General features: G+C 36.4%; 1 protein-coding gene across 1 annotated transcript in view; it reads left to right on the top strand.

Moving 5' to 3' along the window:
* The window catches only part of LOC131845263 (nuclear pore complex protein Nup98-Nup96), an 80096-nt gene that overhangs the window by 47515 nt on the left and 6697 nt on the right, over positions 1–25884 (top strand). Inside the window, exons 26-43 of the mRNA XM_059194303.1 lie at positions 1436–1538; positions 3125–3239; positions 3665–3802; positions 3881–3943; positions 6092–6190; positions 7282–7419; positions 9901–9990; positions 10177–10305; positions 12370–12482; positions 13335–13523; positions 14572–14650; positions 15685–15813; positions 16330–16452; positions 17284–17458; positions 18638–18812; positions 19976–20097; positions 22663–22791; positions 24933–25089. Of these exons, the coding sequence (XP_059050286.1) occupies positions 1436–1538; positions 3125–3239; positions 3665–3802; positions 3881–3943; positions 6092–6190; positions 7282–7419; positions 9901–9990; positions 10177–10305; positions 12370–12482; positions 13335–13523; positions 14572–14650; positions 15685–15813; positions 16330–16452; positions 17284–17458; positions 18638–18812; positions 19976–20097; positions 22663–22791; positions 24933–25089 (2266 nt within the window). The remainder of the gene's footprint in view (positions 1–1435; positions 1539–3124; positions 3240–3664; positions 3803–3880; positions 3944–6091; positions 6191–7281; positions 7420–9900; positions 9991–10176; positions 10306–12369; positions 12483–13334; positions 13524–14571; positions 14651–15684; positions 15814–16329; positions 16453–17283; positions 17459–18637; positions 18813–19975; positions 20098–22662; positions 22792–24932; positions 25090–25884) is intronic.

Raw genomic sequence — 25884 nt, 5'->3', positions numbered from 1 at the left:
CCATCCATCTCTTCTTCCTTCCTCTGCCCTTATAACCATCCACATTCATATGTAAACACCTTTCTTAAAATATTATCCTCATTCCTACGCATTACATGTCCATATCATGATAAACGATTACTCTTCAACCTCTCTGACACCGGCGCCACTATGTATTCTTATGTTTAATGCTAAATTATAATATAATAAAAACAATTAAAATATGTTAGGGGTGGACAACCCTTATCACTCAGGGGTATAAAAATAAATAGCCGATTCTCAGACCTACTGAATATGTTTTTGTTTTTTGTTTATTGTGATGTGTGTACAAGGGCGTATTTTCGTGAATGATGTATTTATCGTCTATTCGCCGTTATGGCTGATTTTTTCTTTCGTCCGTGCACCGCGCTCGATGCTAAGTTCACACTGATGTGTGCCGCCCCCTCCGCCCCGCTCTGCCGTCTATACGGCGTGAACAGAATATGCATATAAAATTTCATAAAAACCGGTCAGGCCGTTTCAGAGGAGTATGGCAACTAACATTGTATTATACTAATATAATAGTAATGACATAACTGTAATAATATTGACATATAATGACTAAATAATAATATAGATATAATAATTTCTTAAAATTGTATAATATAATAATGTAATATGCTATCTGAAAGACAGAATTGTGTAATTATTTGCAGAAGCATAACTAATATAAAATTTTGCATGTCTTCATATAAGACGGATTGTATGGAACCATATGTACTTTATAACATCTGTGCACACCACATTTCTCGCAAAATAAAATCATTTCATTTCATTTCATTTCATTGTGACGCGAGAATTTTATGTATATGACTAGCTGTACCCGCGACTTCGTCCGCGTGGAATTATGCTTCATTTTTCTACAATAAAATAATGTTTCTAAAATAAAAGTAGCCTAAGTTACTCCCTATTACATCAGCTACCTGCCAAAAAAAGTCCCGTTAAAATCGGTTCAGCCGTTTCAGAGATTAGCCGGAACAAACAGACCGACAGACAGACAGACAAAAATTTTAAAAAGTGGTTTTTTGGTGTATGTTCCGTATTTATATTCATATTCATACAGTAAAAAACGGTTATTTCAATATTACAAACAGACACTACAATTTTATTTATATGTATAGATTATGTATATTGGAGAAATCGGATTATTTAGTAATGTGACTAATAATCCTAACCTAACTTAACATCCACGCGGTTCTCCAGGAAACCATCGTTATAAATTCATGGTGAATTTACCACGATGTGCTAACTGACCTGACCTCATGTTCATCTTATTATCCTCCACTGGTGCCCCGCCACGCTGGCGGGTACCAGTGGAGGATAATAAGATGAACAGCACTGCACAACCTGCACTGACGAATACCGTCAGTGCAGGGTTCACCAGTGATTATATATTTTAAAATATTATGATTTGCAGACTTCTCAAAATGGACTACGAGGCTAAACTGCGGCGCGTGTGTGACAAACACGACACGAAGTTCATCGAGTACCGGCCGCAGACAGGCAGCTGGGTATTCCGGGTGAGTGGTAGATTTACAATTATATTATTTATCATAACAATATATACAAGATGTGCCAGCGATTTTAAACGCGTTAAATATCAATATGAAATATAGCCTATGTTTGGGAAACTACTCTGCTACCAAAATGTTTGGGAAACGTCAGTCACGTACCTGTATGGTTCTGCGGATTTCTTGGGCTTCAGGGTCTCGAAGATATCTTCGCTAGCTTTCCAGTTTCACAGTAGGTTTCACAGTTCTAATTTATTTTAATTCACAACACAATGCGCGCGCGCGTCAAGACCGTCGTACAGTCGGTTCAGTACTAGTTAGGGAGGGGAAGGGAACGCGCGGGAACAGAAAACTAACGGACTCTAATATAATATAATATCTGTGCTTACGATGATACAGGGTAGATTTTGAACAGCCTATGTGTTATTCTGATGCATGAGCTATATTACCGTAAACTTTCATCTAAATCCGTTCAGTAGTTTTTGTCTGAAAGAGTAACAAACATTCATCCATACTCACAAACTTTCGCGTTCATAATATTAACTAGCTGTGCTCGTGGTTTCACCTGCGTTAAATTTCAATTTAAAAATATAGCCTATGTGTGATTCCGATGCATAAGCTATATATTACTGTAAAGTTTCAAGAAAATCCGGTCAGTATCATAACATTAAAACTATCGATTGGCAAAACTATTACTGAACCTAAATGGGCAAAACCTCAAAATAATGATAGGGACAATAACGTGCCACTGTCTCCCTTAAACAAACATCTGTACACAATAGGTGCTACAGACAGTCCTCTTTCTCGAGGCTGGTTTTGAAGCCGAAGAAACTGCCCATGTAATACTGTAGTACTTGTAGTGGCCACACAATGAACACAGATCCTCGGAACGGTGAGGTCGCTCCGTAAAGCTTGTGAAGACACCTGAGCTTTTGGGAGGAGCTTGGCTGGCTACTTCTGTAGCTCTACACGTACAACGGTCCAGATGGGAGGCTGATTGCGGAGAGTGGAGTCCAACTTAAAATTCAAAATTCAAAAATCATTTATTCATGTAGGACATTTTAGCCGCTTATGAACGTCAAATTTTTACATTATAATTTTATTTTTTCCCTACCGTCCAGTTCGGTATATAGATCCAATTGAGAAGAACTGGCAAGAAACTCAATTGAATTACTTTTTTTTTTTTACTTACATTACAATAATAGATTTAAAGACAAATTTGCTGTTCCTAAGTATCCTAGCTACTCGCCCCGGCTTCGCAAGGGTGTACATGTATTATATGTATAAACTTTTCTCTTGAATCACTATCTATTAAAAAACAGCTTCAAAATCCGTTGTGTAGTTTTAAACATTTAAGCATACATAGGGACAGACAGCGACAGCGACTTTGTTTTATACTATACTAGCTGCTCACCACGCCTTCGCACGGGTGTACATGTATTATATATATAAACCTTCCTCATGAATCATTCTATCTGTTAAAAAAACCGCTTCAAAATCCGTTGAAAGATTTAAGCATACATAGGAACGGACACACAGCGACAGCGACTTTGTTTTATACTATGTGATACTATGACACCAATTTATTCCGGCAGGTGGAACATTTTAGCAAATACGGCCTAACTGATTCAGACGAGGAGGACGACATCACTCCTGAGGTGCTGAAGCGGCAGCTGGTCAACCAGCAGAGTCTACAGACAGCAGTTCCTAGTAATTTAATCATAATTATTAAATAAACAATATGTTTTAAATAGTCATCAAACATCCTTACTAAGATAAAAAAATGCGAAAGTAAGTCTGTCCGTCTCGTTTTCACTACAAAACCGATTTAAATTTAATTTGTACACAGACAGTCTAGACAAAACTCGTCCGTGTATGTAGCTCAGTCTCACCTATTTCGGCCAAGCAGCTTGCTTTGTAAGCTGTTTCGGTTGTAGTGCAGATTAGGAAGTGAAATTACAGGATAAGAGGCGTGACATGTTAGTACTCTGGAGTGACAACGCGTGAGTGGTATCACGGGCGTCACGTGAAACCTGATGTCCGTAGTGCTGTTCATGTATGCGACGGTTACCACTTACCATTAGCTGGACAGTCAGTTTCTTCACCATTACAATTACATTTTTTTTTCTTTCCAGTTCCAAAGACATCAGTGCCGGTATCCGGCGGCTCCGCCCCTGCCCCGGCAGCAGGCCTAGGACTCTCCCACGGGCTCGGGGATGATCTGTTTGCGATGCACCAGACGTCGTTGGACTTGCTCAACGGTGCTGGTAAAGGTGAGTAATGGTATACCGTATTTTGTTAAGTCAGTTGGTGAAGTAAAATATATTAATTTCATATATATTTGTTTGCAGCATTCGAAATGGACACAACCGAGGATAATGCAGAAGCACAGAGTCTATATCAAGACAGCAAAGGTATTTGTAATTTTTTCCTTCATTGAATTCCGACTACTTATATAATACTAGCTCACTCAACTTCGTTCGCCTCAACGTTGCATGACATTTAACCTTATATTTCGCACATTTTACATATTTTCATTTCATTCATTTCATTCATTTCATTCATTTCATTTCATTCATTTCATTCATTTCATTCATTTCATTCATTTCATTCATTTCATTCATTTCATTCATTCATTCAAACATCCATCCATACTCACAAACTTTCGCGTTTATAATATTAATAAGTTTAAAGTAAATCAAATCAAAAAATCATTTACATAGGACTTATTAGCCGCTTATGAACGTCAAATAATAATAATAATAATCAAGTAATCAAATAATAATCAAATAATAATAATATTAATAATAATCACTCCCGGAAAAGATGCAGTAAGCGGTGCTGTTTGATTCTGCCCGCATTGTACGCCGGTTTCTCTCCCTGGGGCCATGAACCCCGGCCGACTGTGCTTCTGCCGGGGGTATGTTGCCATCTCCTCTCCTTAAGAGGGGAGATGAGAATTTTTGGAAAAAAAAAATTGTAATAATACTCGATAGATTTATATTATTTTGTTTACACACGTGACACGTGTCGCGATATGGGTATAGACTCAATAACGGTCGGAATCTGATCGCCACTGGAGAAGCTCGTAGCGCTGGTCAGGTTTCCACACCGAATATTCGTCGTCTCACACATGTTAATTGTAGCAGAATTAAACAAAATAATATAAATACATCGAGTAGTGGAATGGACTTCCGCAAAATCCTAATTCGATCAAATATAGATTTGACATATCATAAAAGTGTAATAGACCTACATTAATAAAGATATTTTGCGTTCTTCTTATCTCGAAATCATTCCGAACTGACGGTAGATTTGACATATTACAAAACTCTGTAATAGACCTACATGAATAAAGATATTTTGATTTGATTTGATTTGACAACTTACCACCAAAAACATAAATGTGAAATGATAGCCGAGTTTAATATTATGATATATGCCTTGATTGTTGACTTCTACGACAAAAGAGGTGAGATCTAAATGGGTGCCAAGTTCAATTGTCTGTCCTGAAATGTATTTATAACAATATAAAATATCATTTCTTCTTATAACTTAGGATAATATACTGTAGCCTAAGGTCTAACTTGGCCAGTTCTCATATACCAATTATTACTTTCGATTGCTAGTTACTACTAATATTAAAATAGGAACCGACAATTAAGTATATTTCGTATATGAAAACTTCGTAAAGAAATTTTGAACACATATTTATCTCGCAAGTCTCAATATATGAACCAAATTTGGCAGGTTTATGTGAAAGAGTTTTTGAGTTATGAGGGGGTCAAAAGTGGCTCCAAATGGTTCGTGTAAATATACACACGGTGCTGCTCGCCAGTTCTCTTACTTGAAACTCGGCTTGACACGATCCCGCGTGTCTAGATAAATATATAATGCTTTATTTATACAACCATAAGATTACAACATTAAAAAGGAACAGTACATAATAATACAAAAGTTTATATTACGACTTTCTGTCATTTGATTACATGGCTAACTAACTTAAACTATTATTTATTTATTGAATTCAGGTTACTAATGACCTATATTATAAGTACCTTACAGACTAATATATATATAAATTAATATTACAAAACTAACATATTTATTTTTTTATTTATTTTCTTTATTTTTAATATATTGATATTGTCTGTGTGATCACGGCACTGACGATGGCAATCTGCCGGTAGCGCCGATATACCACACCCTGCGGCCAGTAGTCCTCCTTCATGAAGGTTGCAGCATGTTGGTGGGGACCAGAGCCACAAACGACTTAAAATGTTTAGTAGTTTTTGCGTGAAAGAGTAACAAACATCCATCCACACATTCATACTCAGAAACCTCCTCGTTTATAATATTACTAGTTACTCGTCCCAACTTCGCACGGGTGTACATGTATTATATATATAAACCTTCCTCTTGAATCACTCTATCTATTAAAAAATGGCTTCAAAATCCGTTGCATAGTTTCAAAGATTTAAGCATACATAGGGACGGACAGACAGCGACAGCGACTTGGTTTTATACTATGCAATGATTAAGATAATTGTTTATTTCCTCAGCTTACGGTATGAAGAGTCCAACGGGTGAATTGGCTCGGCTAGAACACCGACAGAGTCACAATGTTCAACTGATGAAGGCATCACTCTACGCTGACATGGGTACATTGCCATATTATGTATTTTATATCCCTTCTGGTACAGTTAAAGATATATTTTTGGATGATAATGAAATGGTGCCCCCGCCTGCGCTAACGGTTTACGCTGGCGGGGCACCAGTGGAGGATAAGATGAGCATGAGGTCAGGTCAGTTAGCCCATCGTTACATATTCACAAAACGCGTGGAGGTCGACCTATCCATGGAAAATTGCACGCAATGGAAGTTACTAGGTCCCTTTAATAATTCCCTTCACCTCTAGTTTTTTTTTTTATATGATAATGAAATGGTGCACCCGCCTGCACTAACGGTATACCCTGGCGGGGCACCAGTGGAGGATGATAGGATGAGCATGAGGTCAGGTCAGTTAGCACATCGTGATAAATTCATCTGGAATTTATCACGATGGTTTCCAAGGGGAATCGCGTGGAGGTCAACCTGACATGGTACATTGCTAGCAATAGGTTATGAGTCCACATTACTAACACTGCCCTTCCCTCCAGTTAAAGATATTCAAAATGAAACTTCGGTTGTGTTCAAGGATTTATTTTATATCAGTTGTCTAGTACCATAACACAAGCTCTGCTTAGCTTGGGACTAGATGGCGCTGTGTGAATTGTCCAGGTTATTTATTTATTATATATATATATAATATATATATACTAGATGTTCCGGCAAACGTTGTTTTGCCATAAAATTAAAAAAGAAAATTTCGGGTTGGACTACCCCTAATATTTAGGGGGATGAAAAATAGATGTTGGCCGATTCTCAGACCTACTCAATACGCTCGCAAAATTTCATGAGAATCGGTCAAGCCGTTTCGGAGGAGTATGGGAACGAAAACTGTGACACGAGAATTTTATATGTAAGATGTATATATATATGTTATATCTTATGTATTTTGCTACTCATTTATACAATACAAGTTATGTCGCAGCGTGGTAGGGCTCCTTAGATACCAGACATGTTTCGCAGTATTCGTAAGGAGCAGATTCTCCCATTGGGGTGGACACTCCATTCTCAGTTCTCACACCCAGAAGATCTGTATAGTTCCGGGACTGATTGCAGATAAGAATAATCTTATTGTTATCAACAGAGATGGATGATGACGTGTCGGTGTCGACCGGGGACCAGCTGGTGCCGCTGGCCGCCCCCCGGCTGATTCCTTCGCCGGTACCCATTACTCCGGCAGCACTCGAGATGGACCTCACCCCCACGCCTGCAGACTCTGAAGGTATTTCAGTATACATTTGTTTTTAATAAAAAATACTTTGCTATTTAGTCATTATCACATGCCTCTTTCTTGTTAGTGTGTAATTATTTATTTTAAATAACATATATTCAAAAGAGAAACACACAATTATTAAGCTCATTCGTCTAATGATGAGACTGCATTCTGAATGAGTGGTAGAATAAAAGATGTGAATTCGATAGTGCTTGTATTGAGTTTATTTGAATAAAAAATATTTCTATTTCTATTTCATCGTTTAATTAATCTTGAGTATATGAATCGCAAAAGCTGGCAACATTGGTAAAGTCTTTTCAGACTCAATCACTCAACACTCAACTCAACTTCAATCTGAAAAGATTTTATAAAAAAATATATTTTATAATTAAGTTATTTTATAAAAAATATACTATTGTAGAAAATAAGTCATTACCATCAAGTAACCCCTACGATCGATCCCCCGTCCAATTCAAACGGGGTTCGATATTACGACGGCCTGAGCCGAGGTTCGAACCCCTAGTGGTGCCCTCAGACTAAAGTCGTATCCGTCAGGCGGGAGTTGTCCTTCAGTACTTTGGGTACTATGGGACACAGTTACCTAGATACATCAATATAATAATTGTAATTAATAATGTCTAGTAAGACAAACTCAATGTTGTCTACTAAGCACTGCCGTGTCTAAACTGTGTCACCCCACCTTATATTTTCCTATTGTCATTTAATTATATGATCAATATTTTATGTACATATTGTCCCCTCCTATCGATCCCCCGTCCAATTCAAAGGGGGTTCGATATTACGACGGCCTGAGCCGTGGTTCGAACCCCTAGTGGTGCCCTCAGACTAAAGTCGTATCCGTCAGGCAGGAGTTGGCCTTCAGCCGCTCCATAAGTCCTTCCTTTGGTTTGGAATGTCATCTGCACTCGCCCCTATCGTCCGGTGAAGCTGTAAAAATCAGCTGTGGTCAGTTAGAGTAGTCCGGAAAATTTAACCATCAAGTATGAGAATGGAAGGATTTTTGTTTTTATGTAGCAATCAAGCATACGGCTTATCTGATGGTAAGCAGTGGCTGTGGGATGTCTATGGTATTTTGTTTTTGTTGTCACACAAACTTCCTAAAAAAATTATTTGAAATTTTTGGTATTACTTCATCTTGTATTGCAAGCATGAAACCTTCAGTCTCAGGAAATAGTTCACCTCTCCTTAGTGATTCGTTCGATTTAATTATTATTTTTTTTATATATATATTATATATCTCCCATTGATAATAATAATAATAATCATCTCAGGACAATTCACACAGCGCCATCTAGTCCCAAGCTAAGCAGAGCTTGTGTTATGGTACTAGACAACTGATACAAATACATAGATAATTTTTTTTTTCCTACATACATACATATTATACATAGAAAATACCCAGACCGATACAAACAATCATACTCATGAATACAAATGTTTGTGCCGTGCGAGGAATCGAACCCGCGACCATCGGTCGTAAAGCGGTATGCTAGACCGCTAGACCACCGAGGTCGTCATTGATGGGGTAATAGACTGATCATTGCGGGGAAAAATCACCAAACAATGACAGTATAAATTATCAATGATGAGGATGAATAATTTTTAAGTGGAAGACAAAAATTATTATTATTATTTCCACCGTTTCACAATTTAAATATCGGTTGTTTTATAGTGATCACAAGGACGGGCTTATATCACCAAGTCACATATTATTATTATTATTATTTTTTTATATATGTATTATGTATGGAAAGAATTAGCTGGAAAGATAAAATAAGGAATGAAGAAGTGCTTGAGAGGATTAAAGAAAAGAGACAGATCATAGATATTATTGAGAATAGGCGGGGAAAAATGTTGGGGCACTTGATACGACACGACGAACTAATTAACAACATTATAAAAGGAGAAATAGATGGAAAGAGAGAAAGGGGAAGATCGAGACACAGCTACATCAAGCAAGTTAAAGAACAAGTTGGAGTCGTGTCGTATCAACAGCTAAAGGGACTGATAGAAGATCGTGGAAGGTGGCGGGAGCTCCACCGACAAGAGCACAGCTCTTAAATTATGAATTATGAATGAATGAATATGTATTATATATCTCCCATTGATGGGGTAATAGACTGATCATTGCGGGTAAAAATCACCAAACAATTTATTATTATTATTATTACGTATACATATATATATATTTATTATATCCCCCTTTTTACGGGGGTAATATATTCAAACACGCGGGCCTTAGTCAAGCATGGATGAGTTATGTGATGAAGATAGAAATTTTCTGACTATTCGGCATGTGTTTAGTATGACGGCTTTTTGTAATAGGTCTATTGTAGAGGAGGGGATATGCAACGTGTCTAGGTGTTTGTTCAGACTTTTTGGTATAACTCCTGTGGATGACAAAACTATGGGTACTATGTGGATGGTGTGTGCTTTCCATTTATTATTATTATTATATTTCTGTTGCAGAGGTTACAATGAAGCCACTAATAGTGCGTCCGTACACCATAGTGTTGCAGTATCACAGGAAAGTGCCGCCCTTCAAGGAAACCATAGCGGGTTAGTTTTTTTTTTTTATTTCGTATGGAACTGCGTAAATATCGTTTGCGCTAACTGAAATTAAATTAAAGTTTAGCCGCTGCTTTACTTCCGATACAAGTATCCGTAACACAAGCTCTGCTTGCATTGGGACTAGATGGCGCTGTGTAAATTGTCTAAGGTTATTGTGAATTCGATTTTCGGCAGGTAAACTGGACGCGGCGTGCTTAGCTGATATGTCGGTGTGTCGCGCGCGGCACAGCCGCATCGGTTTCGGTCCAGCCGGAACGCTGGCATACGTGGCCACCCACCGCGGTCTCCACCACCTACCACGCTGTTCGTATTCCATGTATTTTTAATAATATTGTAATGTAAGTAGGAATGTTTATTACGCTTTCACGCAAAAACTACTGAACCGATAATCATGAAATTCTGTACACATGTTCTTGGAGGTATTAGAATGAACATTGGATACTTTTTATTCAAGAAAAACATGCGGGCGAAGTAAAAACTAGTATATGATATATAACATTCTCGTGTCGCGATGTTTGTTACTAAACTCCTCTTAAACGGCTTTACCGATTTTTATGACTTTTATTTGTAGGTATATATATATATATATATTGGGTAGGTTTGAGAATCAACCAACATCTATTTTTAATAACCCTCAATGATAAGAGTAACCCACCCCAATATTTCTTTTATATTCTTATATATTACTAGCTGTTCCCGCGACTTCGTCCGCGTGGAATATAACTTTATTTTTTTAAAATAAAAAGCCTAAGTTACTCCTTATTACATCAGCTACCTGCCAAAAAAAGTCCTGTCAAAATCGGTGCAGCCATTTCAGAAAATAGCCGGAACAAACAGACCGACAGACAGACAGACAAAAATGATAAAAAATGTTATTTTGGTTTATATACCGTATATAGATTTATATGCATGTAGTAAAAAACGGTTATTTCAATATTACAAACAGACACTCCAATTTTATTTATATGTATAGATGTATAGATGATTTTTAATTGACAAATACAATATAACTTCAAATTTTCAACCTTTTACAATCAACCCCTGTTTTTTATACCTATATTTAATTATAACTTTATTTGAATAAATATTTTTTTTTATTTTATTCTATTCTTATGAATAAGTGTTACTTTATTACCCGGCATAAATATTTCAAATTAAATTGGCCCGTTGATGAAAAGTTTCCTCACCCATGCTCTAGATGGTATTACACATTATTTTTTTTTATTATTTATTTATATTACATAGTATAAAACAGTTAGTGATTGCACTAATAAAAGCTTATGTAACAATAACAAACTGATTTTACCTAAATGTCGTTTGGCTAAAGTTAGTAATTCGTTTTATGGCAATTGCGTAAGGTTTTTAATATAAAATAATCTGTTATAAATCTGCCAGAAAAAAGATTTAAATGTCAAATAAAACAGAAAAAAACTATGAAAATTGAAGAATTTATATAATGTTTTTATAGAAAAACTTTAAATCCATAGCACCGACAATATTATCTGATTACATTAATAATAAGTGCGTAGCGATTTTTATGTTGATTATCGCATGCCTCTTACTTGTTATACTGTAATTATTTATATAAAAAAAAACATCTATTAAAAAGAGCAACACACAAGTTTCTTGTGATGAATCTGCATTCCGAATGAGTGGTAGAATCAAAATATGACTATTCAAAAGTGCTTGTAATAAGTTTATTTGAATAAAGATATTTCTATTTCTATTTCTATAAAACAAAGGCGATTTCGCTGTTTGTCCGTCCCTATATATGCTTTAGAAGCGGTATTTTTTAACAGATAGAGCGATTCAAGAGGAAGATTTATATGTCGCAGAATCAACAAAGAGGCTCAATTGATTAGTTTCTACTAGAATAGCGCCATCTATTATCGTTGTTGAAAACGTCAAAAGTTTGACTATTACAGGGTAAAGCAGTTTTAACGGCAATTACGAAACGTTTTTTGAATAAAGATTTGTTCTGCACTCTGTACCGAACTTGCCGCGTTTCCCTGACTAATCCGTTTGCATCAAAGGCTGATCGTTGTTGAATTTATTATTTTGTTATCGGGAGTGAGTTATATTATACTTTAAATCCAGACTATTATTTCTTGCCTAACAGAACATGGGTTCTGATGACGAGGTATCCCAAGTAGAGGAACTACCCTCGTTATATATATATTTTTATCTATTTTATTTATTCATTTATTTCAGGCAACTAGGCCCATATTATAAATACCTTATAGAGTAACTTACATATAATATAATATTTAAAAACTATATATACTACATGTACACCCGTGCGAATGTAGTGATTACTGGAGGGCAGAGGAATTTACTTAAATGTGTGTTTATTGGTTGGTGTTGTAGCGGCGCAGATGTCGGAGCTGTCGCAGTACGTCGTCGGACGATCGCACGACGACTGGAGCGAGCCGCTCCTCGCTCGCCTCGCACTAGGAACAGGCGACGCCGGGTACATGCAGGTAGTCTAAAACGTCTTAAAAATTTATGTATACAGAGTTTTTTAAACGATGATAATGGAATGAGGCTAACAGGTTTTTTTACGATGATAATGTAATGGTGCACCCGCCTGTGCTAGCGGTTTACGCTGGCGGGGCACCAGTGGAGGATCATAAGATGAACATGAGGTCAGGTCAGTTAGCCCATCGTGTTAAATTCACCATGAATTTATCATGATGGTGTCCAGGGGGAACCGTATGGAGGTCAACCTGACACGGTACTTTGCTAGCAATAGGCTCATTGGTCCACATTACTGACAAGCCCATAGTGGACTATATTACACTGAACTTAAATTTATTTATGAATGGAAGTGTTGCAAGCAAGGATATGAAAGTAACAGGTACCAAGAGAATTTTGAAAAATATATATGTATATATAAAAAATGTCCCCAAGTATGACACTAGGAGGTCCAAGATCCAGCACCCGGGAGTGGATGCGGAGCCCCGAGGCCCCATGTTTCACCTCCCTAGAGGATGCGAATGACCAGTTATACGTTCATTTTCTATCTCTAATATATAATAATAATAATAATCTCAGGACAATTCACACAGCGCCATCTAGACCCAAGTTAAGCTAGCTAAAGCTTGTGTTATGGGTACTAGATAACTGATACAAATACATAGGTTTTTTTTTCTAAATACATACATATTATACATAGAAAACACCTAGACCGATACAAACAATAATGTTTATGCCCTTCGAGGAATCGAACCCGCGACCATCGGTCGTAAAGCGCTGTACTAAACCACTAGATCACCGAGGTCATCAATTTCCAATGTATCCAGCGTAACTAGCATTATAATACTTGTCGATAGGAATCGTTAACTCGCCACCTGGCGACTCTGCTGGAGTGGTCTGAGCCGGTACCGGAGCCCGGTCCGGGCCGGGCCGCCGCCCCGGACCGGTGTCCGCAGCTGCGTGTCAAGACCGGAGCCCGGGACCGGCGCCGGCTGCTGCAGCAACAGCTCAAGGATGCTGCCGCATTGAAGAATTATACTGTTCAGGTATTTACTTATTGAGTTTTTTTTTATAATATCACGACAATTCACACAGCGCCATCTAGACCCAAGTTAAGCTAGCTAAAGCTTGTGTTATGGGTACTAGAGAACTGATACATATACATAGATTTTTTTTTTGTAAATACATACATATTATACATAGAAAACACCCAGACCGATACAAACAATCATACTCATGAATACAAATGTTTGTGCCGTGCGAGGAATCGAGTTAAAACTATACACATCACTTTTTTATTAAACAGACACAAATTATAAAAAATGTTATTGGTTTTGGTATATGTACCGTGTTTATATTCATATGCATGTAGTAAAAAACTGTTATTTCAATATTAATATTTTTTTACTACACCTTCCGGCCTTGGTGCTGTTAACTCATCAGCTAACTGTGAAGTTATTATTAAATATCTAAATAAATGTATTTTCCTAACAATTCCAATGCTGCTGGCCTTTACAAGTTCACTAAATGATAGGGGCAGAGTGCAGATGGCACTCCAAACCTATTATTGGTTTCGATTAGCTGAGGGCCAACTAATGAGATAAACCAACTATTTTGAAAGGATGAATCTAAAAACTTGTACAATTTTCTAATAATTGATAGAAATCGAAATATTTTTTATTGAATTGATTTGAGTCTATTGTTCATTAATATTAAATAAACAACAATATTTTTTTTATTAATAATTTGATTTATTTATTTCTCCTCACAAACATGATGGCAACACTACATGTAGTATTCTTTATAGTAAAATACTTAAATTTATTATTTGAATCGATTTGCTGTGAGGAGCTGGTGTCTGAGATAGGCATAACCTGTAATACAGATCACCAGGCTCCCAACCGAAAATTGATATAAATTAAACAAAAAATAATGATGATTATACTACACTAAATAAATTATAATTGTACAACGTTTAGAGATATAAAGAATAAAAAAAAACGAAAAAAGTAGTAGGCAAATGAATAAAGTAACAACAAGTAACAGACACTACAATTTTATTTATATGTATAGATTTATATATTTGTGTAACAGTTCGGTGTGTCAGGCGCTTACTGCTACGAGGTGTGGAAGCTGTGCGAGGCGCTCTGGGGAGACGATCTCGAAAACGACGGTCAGTACATATATCAACATTATTGAAAGGAGTTGGTATAGATTGAGGTCGTATGGCAACGTAATGAGGCGAGAAGAGGGACACATTACCAAAATAGTCCTGCATCTTTATACCGGCCCAAAGAGACGAGGACCTATTAACTTAATAATAATAATAATAATCTCAGGACAATTTACACAGCGCCATCTAGATATCTAGATCCAAATTAAGCTAGCTAAAGCTTGTGTTATGGGTACTAGATAACTGATATAAATACATAGATACATTTTTTTCGTAAATACATACATATTATACATAGAAAATACCCAGACCGATACAAACAATCATACTCAGGAGTACAAATGTTTGTGCCGTGCGAGGAATCGAACCCGCGACCATCGGAAGTAAGGCGGTGTGCTAAACCGTTAGACCACCGAGGCCGTCAAACTTGGCAGTCCGTTATCATGGAAGACTTGAAGAAAACCGAACTAACCAACTCGACGACCCAGGACAGATGTGCCTGGAGAAGAAAGAAAAGAATAGAATAGAAAATCATTTATTCAAATAAACTTAATTTAAGCACTTTTGAATAGTCATAACAATTTGTTTTTTATTTACCACTCGTTCGGAAAGCTGTCTCATCACAAGAAGAACGAGCAAAAGCGAAAGACTGGCTCTCCTAGAGCCACAAATGAAACGGGAAATGGCTAAACAGAGAGAGAGATTAAAAGGAGTTGGTATAATTGAAACTAAGAACATCATAGTTTATGTCCAAAGTTTATTTTCCATAGACAATCTCAGTAAAGATTGGATACCACTACAATGTTAGACAAACTAAAGTATTCAACTTATAAACGTACTAGATGTGCCCGCGACTTCGTTCGCGTGGTTATCAAAAACACTATCGGGATTATCTTTTAATTTACCCCGTTCTTGCAAGATATTTCACCGATGCGTCGCTTCTATTGGTCGTATCGTAATATTATGTAGCTTAAAAACATCATCTTTTAAACGTTATAATCTATTTCACTAAATTTCGCATTATATATTTTTAGGTGTTCCCGGAAATGACGTGCAGTCCATTGTGAATCGTCATAAGAAGCTACTGGAATGGTTCGCGGAAGCGGTCGGCGAAATCACAGACAAGGAATTGTCTAAAACCACAGAGGCTGAAGCTATGGATGGTAAGTGCATCATATGTATGCATTACAGCATCGTGACTCAGCTATTCATACTTTACGTCACAAGTAAAGGTTGTGGGTGGAGATTGACAGTGTGACAAGGGGTGTGCCCTTGTCACACTTTGAAGATGTAGGTGGAGATTGATAAAGTGTGACATGGGGTGTGCCCTTGTCACGCTTTGAAGCGGTGGGTAAAGATTGACAAAGTGTGACAAGGTGTGTACCCTTGTCACACTTTGAAGATGTAGGTGGAGATTGATAAAGTGTGACATGGGCTGTGCCCTTTTCACACTTTGAAGCGGTGGATGGTGATTGTAAAGTGTGACAAGGTGTGTACCGTTGTCACAGTTTGAAGATGTGGATGGTGATTGATAAAGTGTGACAAGGTGTATACCGTTGTCACACTTTGAAACTGTGGGTGGTGATTGACAAAGTGTGACTATGACTAAATGAAAATCCCATGCATGAACAACTATTGCAATCCACGCTCGTGATTATTGTATTGTGTGGTGTCCTCAGAGAGCGACGGTCACAGTCGCCAGGTGTGGTCGCTGGTGGTGGCCGGGCGACTGCTGCAGGCCTGCCAGCTGTGTGTCGAGAAGGGAGATCTTAACATGGCCGCCCTCATATCGCAAGCTGCTGGTGAGTATTGTCCATTTTGTGTTATTTTACAGTATGATCATACTAATATTATAAAGCTGAAGAGTTTGTTTGTTTGAACGCGCTAATCTCAGGAACTACTAGTTCGAATTGAAAAATTCTTTATGTGTTGGATAGTCCATTTGTCGAGGAAGGCTTTAAGCTATATAACATTACGCTACGACCAATAGGAGCGGAGCTGCAATGAAAAATATTGCGAGAAGTGAGGCAATGAAATGCAGGCGAAGTTGCGCGGGTTAACTAGTGGTAAAGCATTTAATCCATCTGATGGTAAACGGATACTGTAGCCTATGGACGCCTGAAACACCAGGGGTGTCTCGTGCGCGTTGCCGACCCTTAAGAAACCTTAATGTACCCTTCTATTCTTGAAATACCCCACGCTGTAATCTCATGAGAAAACCTCGGCAGGTAGTTCATTCCACAATGTAAGTGTACGCGGGAGGAAGCTCCTCTGAAACCGCACTGTCCGAGACCACTTAGGTTCTAGCGTGGGCATGAGTTAATCTATACATATAAATAAAATTGTAGTGTCTGTTTGTAATATTGAAATAACCGTTTTTTACTACATGCATATGAATATAAATACGGTACTTACACCAATATAACTGTCTTGTCTGTCTGTTTGTTCCGGCTAATCTCTGAAATGGCTGGACCGATTTTGACGAGACTATTATTGGCAGGTAGCTGATATAATAAGGAGTGACTTGGGCTACTTTTATTTTAGAAAAATAATGTTAAATTCCACGCGGACAAAGTCGCAAGTAACGCTAGTATAATATAAAATTAAAGACACTAAATCTCAACCTTGTGCAGGCGACCCATCGTTCCGGTCGCTGGTCGGACGGCAGCTGTCGCTGTGGCGCGAGTGTGGAGCAGACGGAACCATCTCGGAGTGGAGGCTGGCCACCCTGAGGCTGGTGGCCGGCCGGGCTGGCATACACGAGCTGCGGGAACTCGACTGGCTGCGGGCGCTGCACGCCACCGCCAGGTAATGACGATATCCTCGGACAGTTCACAGCGCTAGTTCCGAACTAAGCAGAGCTTGTGTTATGGGTACTAGACGACTGTTATAAATCGGCAATCGTTTAGTGAGTAATAGGCTTTGCTCAGTAAATATGATTTAACAGATGTTTTGTATTTATTTAAGGATATTTACAGTATATCCTTTGGTATCTTATTGTAAATTTTAAACCTATTCCCATAAAAGACCTATTGACTTTTTCTAAACGATACTTGGGGACAGCAAGTTTGTCTTTAAATCTAGTATTAATATTATGAATTACCTGACTTCGTGAACTCTGTTCCGCGTCAAAAACTAAACTTCAAAAAACCTTTGAAGTTTAGTTACGCAATAAATTTCTAAACGCACCCTGTTTTGTATGGGAAAACAAGAGTGTTGTTTTTAGTACTTTACTTGCAATTTCTTCATATTTTTCTCACCGTTTAAAACTTCCCTGGACTTCCACGAATATTTGAAGATTAAAATTAGCGATTTTTAGCGGGACTAACGAACAGCAATTCATTTTTATATATATTATAAAAGAAACAATACACAGATCAACACATTTATTCCTTATCATCAGATTACTCACACCGCTAAACAATCACAATCCACATTACAAACAAAATCGGTACCACTACAATGTATAATTCCAATGATCAACATAAAAATAATTATGTAATATATTCTAACTTAATTTTAAGTAAGATTATTCCAACGTATAAATATAATATATATATATTGTTAGGAATATGCTCTAAATTTAATTAAATAAAAGAAACTTATAACAAATCGTATAATTAATTTTAACAAAATCAGTAAAAGAACTTATAAAGCAAACACGGTATGATACGGAGATTCGTTCGAGAGCACGTCTGTCGACCAAAAGAGGCCGCACACCGGGTTTCGCAGCCTTTTATAGACGCGCCGCACGACGGTGGCGCCACCAGAGGAAGTTACACCTAACAATATATATATATATATTAATAAATAGAGAACTATTCGGAGATGTGTCGACCTCAACGTTTTTAGAATGAATGCCGAACGCAGTGCTCCCTCGGGTGCGCCCTCTACCGCGCTCACACAGCGACGGAAGTTGTAGTGGGGAGAATTTAGTCATTTTTATGACCAATAATCATGTCGATAACAATTATGAATATATTTCAGGTACCTCAGCCCACAAGTACCAACGTTAGACAAAGTCATCGCCACATATGAGAGTTTCTTCAAAAAGGGTGAAGCGGACGATGAGCCTGTAGACTTGTCTACCCTGGAGCAAGATGAGATGGGAATGAAGTTTCCACTGCCACCGTACTATGGGGAGTACGAGTTTACGAGTAAAGTAAGTATAAACATACTGTTAAGAAAAGCTCGTTACCAAAAATGTTGTAGAATAAATGTGGAAGCGTGTGAGGGATAAAGTCAGTCGTACTTTTTCGATGCGCCGAGGTTTTCGCTGATCTTCAACTCGTATCAGAGTCCAGGATAGGTAATATTACTGCTCAGGAACTTGTTAAGTTTATAACACGTTTTTACTTTTTTACACGTAATTTTTCTTGCAATCGATCTCTAAAAATAGCGACCCGAGTTCGATTGCTGCGCTGCTTTCTTTTCTATTTTCCTGTATGGTGAAGCGTGGACTCTTATTTCTACTCTTAATTTATCACGATGATGTCCAGGGGGAACTTCGTGGAGGTCAACCTAACATGGTATGGTAACTAGCAACCCCCTCACCCCAATAGAATAGAAAATAATTTATTCAAATAAACTTAAATTGAAGCTCGACCATCAACCACAGCTCAGCATGGAACATTGTTCAGTGAACAAAACATTGATTTTCGGCTTCAACCCATTTGTGAACGTGAAAATAATAATTAAAATAAATATAAAATAAAAAGAGCAATATAAATGGTGACCGTCTGTGCGTTGTGTGCATAATATTAATAATGTAAATATTTCAGAGTATAATTTGATAGATTTTTAACTAGCTGGTCGAGATGAAATAAAATATTAATAAGAAAAAATTAAAAAAACATTGCGTGAGACTGCAAGCGCTAGCCAAGAAATTTCTGTGGAAAACGCCACTACACATCTTATATGATTGTAGCCAACTCATGCCTAAACGTAATATCTCCTTTAGGAAGTAAACAGGAGATAAAAACCATCGCTCCTATTTTTTTTTTTTTTTATTGGGTTGTTTGGGCTATTGTCAGATGTGTAGCACCTGTAGCACTGCGACCTACATAGATCTATTGTGCTCGCCCTTTTCAAAGTTCGCTACCTAGACCCGTCAGGGACAAGAATTGAAAGATATTCTTAGGATCGCTCCTAAGAATATCCTTCAATTTTTGTCTAGGTAGCGGACTCTGAAAAAGGGCGAGCACAATAGATCTATGTAGGTCGCAGTGCTACAGGGCTCAACACCTGACAATAGCCTAAAATCCTCAACAAAAAAAGTGGATGTGGTAATTTATTTCATATAACAATGAAGGATCCATTGTACAGAGCGGTGGCGGTCGACGCGTGGTGGACCTGCGGTACTCGTTGGTGCGGGCCCGCAGCTGTCAAGCGCGGCCCGCACTGCAGCCCGCAGCCGCCGGCCCGCATCCGCTCGACTACACTCTATGGTGAGCTACATATAACACAATTACAATTATATCATTACTAGCTGCCCTGGCATTAGTTGTTTTGCCATATAAATTAAAATCGCTATTGAAAATAGGAGTCGATGCTAGAAGGGTGAAAATTTAGGGTTGTATGTATTTTTCAATACTAAATAATAATAAAATATTATGTCGAAAAATAAAAAATATATATTTAGGGGATCTTTCACCACCTACGGGTATGGAAATAGAATGTAGCCTATTCTCAGACCTACTGAATATGCATATAAAATTTCATAAAAATCGATCAAGACGTTTGGGAGGAGTATGGAAACTAACATTGTGACACGAGAATATTATATATAAGATTCAGAGAAGCATAACCAATGTCATTATCATTACATAGTATAAAATAAAGTCGCTGTCGCTGTCTGTCCCTATGTATGCTTAAATCTTTAAAACTACACAATGGATTATGAAGCGGTTTCTTTTAATTTCGCGGGAACATGATTGTTTGAATGAGTCTGGATGTTACTATAGTGTGCATTTACAAAATAAAATGTAGTTAAGTATTTATGTCTGCTGTCTAGTACCATAACACAAGCTCTGCTTAGCTTGGGACTAGATGGCGCTGTGTGAATTGTCCTGAAATATAATTATTATTTAAAACAGCAATACTTCTTTTTAATTCTTGTGATAAGTCTGCTTTCATTCAGAAAGACTTAAAGAACAACCATAGAATATAAAAATAGAATATAAATTTTTTTACGTGCGTCACCTAATCTGTTCTTATTTTTATTTCTCTATCCACCCAAAGGTAGTCTGGACGAGATTGCTTAGCGATAAGAGCGCCTTTTGTATCAGCCAATATGTATATTTTCTATGTTTTTTTTGTTCTGTAATTTTTGTTTTTGTCTGTAATGAAGAGTATAAATAAAATTCTTAATAAACATAAAATTAAGCACTTTTAATCACAATAGTGATCAGTATTTTTTTAATCTACCGCTCTTTTGTAAAGCTACATATAAAATATTAAAATAATTTATATATGTGAATTGACTGAAAGAGTGGATACAGAAAATAGTTAAATATAATAACTCTTAGGTGCTAGAATTCGCTCAGGACTTTTATCGTGTAAAAGCAGCATAGACTATAGTTTAAATAGAAATAGAAATAATCGTTATTCAAATAAACTTAATTTTTTTATTCTACCGCTTATTCGGAATGCAGATTCATCACAAGAAGAATAAGCAAGAAACTTGTGTGTTGCTCTTTTAAATAAATATTGATTTACTTATATTTAATTAACAACAAATGATTAGGCATGCGACAATCAACATAGAAACCGCTACGCACTTAATCTCTGTTCAATCAGATAACATTGTCAGCGCTATGAATTTTAAGTTAGATATTTTCTACATTTAACAACAAAAAAAAAACAAAAATAATCAATAAAAAAACATGCCTTCTTTTTCCTGTTTCCATGATATTATATACTAGCTGTACACGCGACGTCGTCCGCGTGGAATGTACCTTTTCTAAAAGTAGCCTAAGTCACTCCTTATTACATCAGCTACCTGCCAAAAAAACTCCCTTCAAAATCGGTCCAGCCATTTCAGAGATTAGCCAGAACAAACAGACACAGACAAAAATTGTAAACTATGTTATTTTGGTGTATGTACCGTATTTATATTCATATGCATGTAGTAAAACACGGTTATTTCAATATTACAAACAGACACTACAATTTTATTTATATGTATAGATTAATTCCTCGATAGTCTCTTAATGCATCCTAAAAACAAGTCAGATTCAATCTAATAACAAATTTAGTATATTAACTACTTAATGGAATTTATATTATTTTGTTTAATTCCGCTACAATTGTCATGTGTGAGATCACTAATATTCGGTGTGGAAACTTGACTACCATTACGACCTTCACTAATAGCGATCAAATTCCGACCGTTACTGAGTCTACATCCATCATCATCATCATCATCATCGCAGACCGGAAGACGTCCACTGCTGGACATAGGCCTCCCCCAAAGATCTCCACAACGATCGGTCCTGCGCTGCTCGCATCCAATGCCTTCCAGCGATCTTGATTAATATTAATTGCTAATTGTTGTTAACTCCAATTTTGTTTATATATATATCATCATTGCCTTGCCTTTATCCCATTATTTGGGGTCGGCGCAGTATGTCATTCTCTTCCACTGTTCTCTATCGGTCGTCATATCTAAACATACTCTTCTTTTATTCATATCATCTTTCACACAATCCATCCATCTTTCCTTAGGGCGTCCCCTCCCTTTACATCCATCCACATTCATATATATATATATAGATATTCTTTATAGCAATTTTAAATAATATAATAATATTAATGATATATTTAATCGAATTAGGTGTTATTTTGTGGAAGTCCATTTCACTACTCGATGGATCAAGAAGGTCGTAGCGCTGGTCAGGTTTCCACACCGAATATTCGTAGTCTCACACATGTTAATTGTAGCGGAATGAAACATAATAATATAAATACATCGAGTAGTAATATTAATGAATTATTTATGCGAATTGTTCCAGCTTCCTACTAGGCACGTGGTTCGGGAATCCGACTATTGAGAGTATAACGGGTATAGCTGATCAGTTGGAGGCGTGTGGTTTATGGCACCTCGCCATACAAGCTCTAGCCTACCACCCCAACGATATAGCGTGAGTATAATCTGACCTCGGTGGTCTAGTGGTTTAGCACATCTTATTTCTGATGGTAGCGGGTTCGATTCCCCGTACGGCGCAAACATTTGTATTCCCATGTGATTGTTTGTATCGGTCTGGGTGTTTTCTATGTATAATATGTATGTATTTACAAATACAAAAAAAATATCAGTTGTCTTGTACCCATAATACAATAAGCTCTGCTTATCGTGGGACTAGATGGCGCTGTGTTAATTATACAGGGTTATTTATTTACATTTAGTCTTTAATAATAAAACCTCAATGACGTTAAACTTAAAAAAAAATGTCTATGTATATGTATCAATTGTCTAGTACCCATAACACCAGCTTTAGCTAGCTTAACTTGGGACTAGATGGCGCTGTGTGAATTGTCCTGAGAGATTATTATTGTTATATCCTTACATCCTTACTCATATTATAAATGTGAAAGTAGGTATGTTTGTTACGCTTTCACGGAAAAACTACTGAACCGATCATCATGAAATTTTGTACACATGCTCTTAGAAGTTCATTCATTTCGTTCATTTCATTAATTTCATTAATTCTTTTCACTGATTTCAATTATTTCATTCATTTCGTTCATTTCATTCGTATCGTTCATTTAATTTATTTCGTTCATTCCGTTCATTTCGTTTAATTCGTTCATTTCATTCATTTCGTTCATTTCATTTATTTCATTCATTTCGTTAAATTCGTTCATTTCATTCACAACATTCAAATCATTCACATCATTCATTTAGAAATTTTGTTATCAGAGAACAAAATAATCTCTAAAAGATAAACGATAAACTAATTAATTTCGTTCATTTCATTCTTATCATTCATTTCGTTCATTTCATTCGCATCGTTCATTTCATTCATTTCGTTCAGTTTGTTCAAATCATTCATTTCATTCACAACATTCAAATCATTAATTTAGAAATTGTTATCAGGGAACGAAATAATCTCTGAAACGTAAAATAACGAATTCATTCATTTCATTCATTTCTTTCATTTCTTTCATTTCGTTCATTTCGTTCATTTCGTTCATTTCGTTCATTTCATTCATTTCGTTTATTTAATTCATTTCATTCATTTAATTCATTTCATTCATTTCATTCATTTCATATATTTCATTCATTTCATTCATTTCATGTATTTCATACATTTCGTTCTTTTTATACATTTCGTTCATTTCATACATTTCATTTATTTCGTTCATTTCAATCATTTCATTCTCATTATTCTAATCATTCATTTCGAAATTTCGTTATCAGAGAACGAAATAATCTCTAAAGGATAAACGTAAAATAACTAATTAATTTCGTTCAATTCGTTCATTTCGTTCAAATCATTCATTTCATTCACAACATTCAAATCATTCATTTAGAAATTATATTAACAGAGAACGAAATAATCTCTGAAACGTAAAATAACGAATTCATTATTTCATTTCATTCATATCATTCATATCATTCATTTTATTCATTTTTATTCATTTCATTTTTTTCATTCATTTCGTTCATTTCGTTCATTTCGATCATTTCGATCATTTCCTTCATTTCGTTCATTTCGTTCATTTCATCATTTCGTTCATTTCGTTCATTTCATTCATTTCGTACATTTCGTACATTTCGTTTATTTCGTTCATTGCATTCATTTCGTTTATTTCGTTCATTGCATTCATTTCGTTTATTTCGTTCATTGCATTCATTTCGTTCATTTCATACATTTCATTTTTTTCGTTCATTTCAATCATTTCATTCACATTATTCAAATCATTCATTTAGAGATAAATGAATGATTTGAATAATGTGAGATTATTTCGTTCTCTGATAACGAAATCTCTTTCGTTATCAGAGAACGAAATAATCTCTAAACGATAAACGTAAAATAACTAATTTATTTCGTTCATTTCATTCGTATCGTTCATTTCATTCATTTCGTTCATGAACTGGCTTCTGTCATACGGCTAATGCTAGTTCAGAAGTCAGGACTACACATAAATACTGAAAGGATTGACTGTCTAGAATGTGTACCTATAGTATAAATAATATTGTAACGATCATTCTGAATTTATCCTTTTGATTATTATTATTATTATTAAGTATAAGTAGAGATGATTTTCATTTGTGTAGACGTGGCCACCTGATCCGCGGAGTGCTGGGCCGACACGCACCGGCGCGAGTCGACGGTGATGATGCGGAGGATGCGGAGCGACTGCGGCTCGTGCGGGCCCTGCAAGTCCCGGAGACATGGCTACGGAGTGCGCAGGCGCACCGCGCCCACTACATGGTACTACGCTCTCACTCTATGTCCCAGCGTGACTGACTAACGGTCAGACCTCTTTTATAATATACTAGCTACCCGCAACTTCGTTCGCGTGGAATTTAACTTTATTTTTCTAAAATAAAAGTAGCCTAAGCTACTCCTTATTACATCGGCTATCTATCAAAAATAGTCCCGTCAAAATCGGTCTATCTATTCAGAGATTAGCTGGAACATTGGACAGAAAAATTGTAAAAAATGTTATTTTGGTGTATGTACCGTATTTATTCATATGCATGTAGTAAAAACGGTAATTTAATATTACAAACAGACTTATATAGTAATGAAGGAGACTAAACGGTCTACAATTCAGTGAGGCCAGTGAGTCCACTCTGTCTGCTATTCTGTTATAGCCTTTACCAGTAAAATAATACAATAGAAACAGAAATAATCTTTATTCAAATAAACTCATTACAAGCACTTTTGAATAGTCATATTTTGATTCTACCACTCATTCGAAATGCAGATTCGTCACAAGAAGAATGAGCAAGAAACTTGTGTGTTGCTCTTTTTAATAGATGTTTTTTTATATAATAATTACAGTATAACAAGTAAGAGGCATGCGATAATCAACATAGAAATAGCTACGCACTCATTATTAGTGTAATCAGATAATATTGTCAGTGCTATGGATTTAAAGTTCTTCTATAAAAACATTATTATCGTTAACGAATTCTTCAATTTTATATTAAGCTTTTTTGCAAAGGAACTGTTTTATTTGACATTTAAATCTTTTTTCTGGCAGATTTATAACAGACTCTG

Source organism: Achroia grisella, unplaced genomic scaffold, assembly GCF_030625045.1.
Source record: "Achroia grisella isolate CSIRO2021 unplaced genomic scaffold, CSIRO_AGI_Agris_v1 utg461, whole genome shotgun sequence".
NCBI classification, from domain to species: Eukaryota; Metazoa; Arthropoda; class Insecta; order Lepidoptera; family Pyralidae; genus Achroia; species Achroia grisella.
The sequence above is the reverse complement of the archived record's forward strand: the minus strand, read 5'-3'. Positions and strand labels throughout refer to the sequence as shown.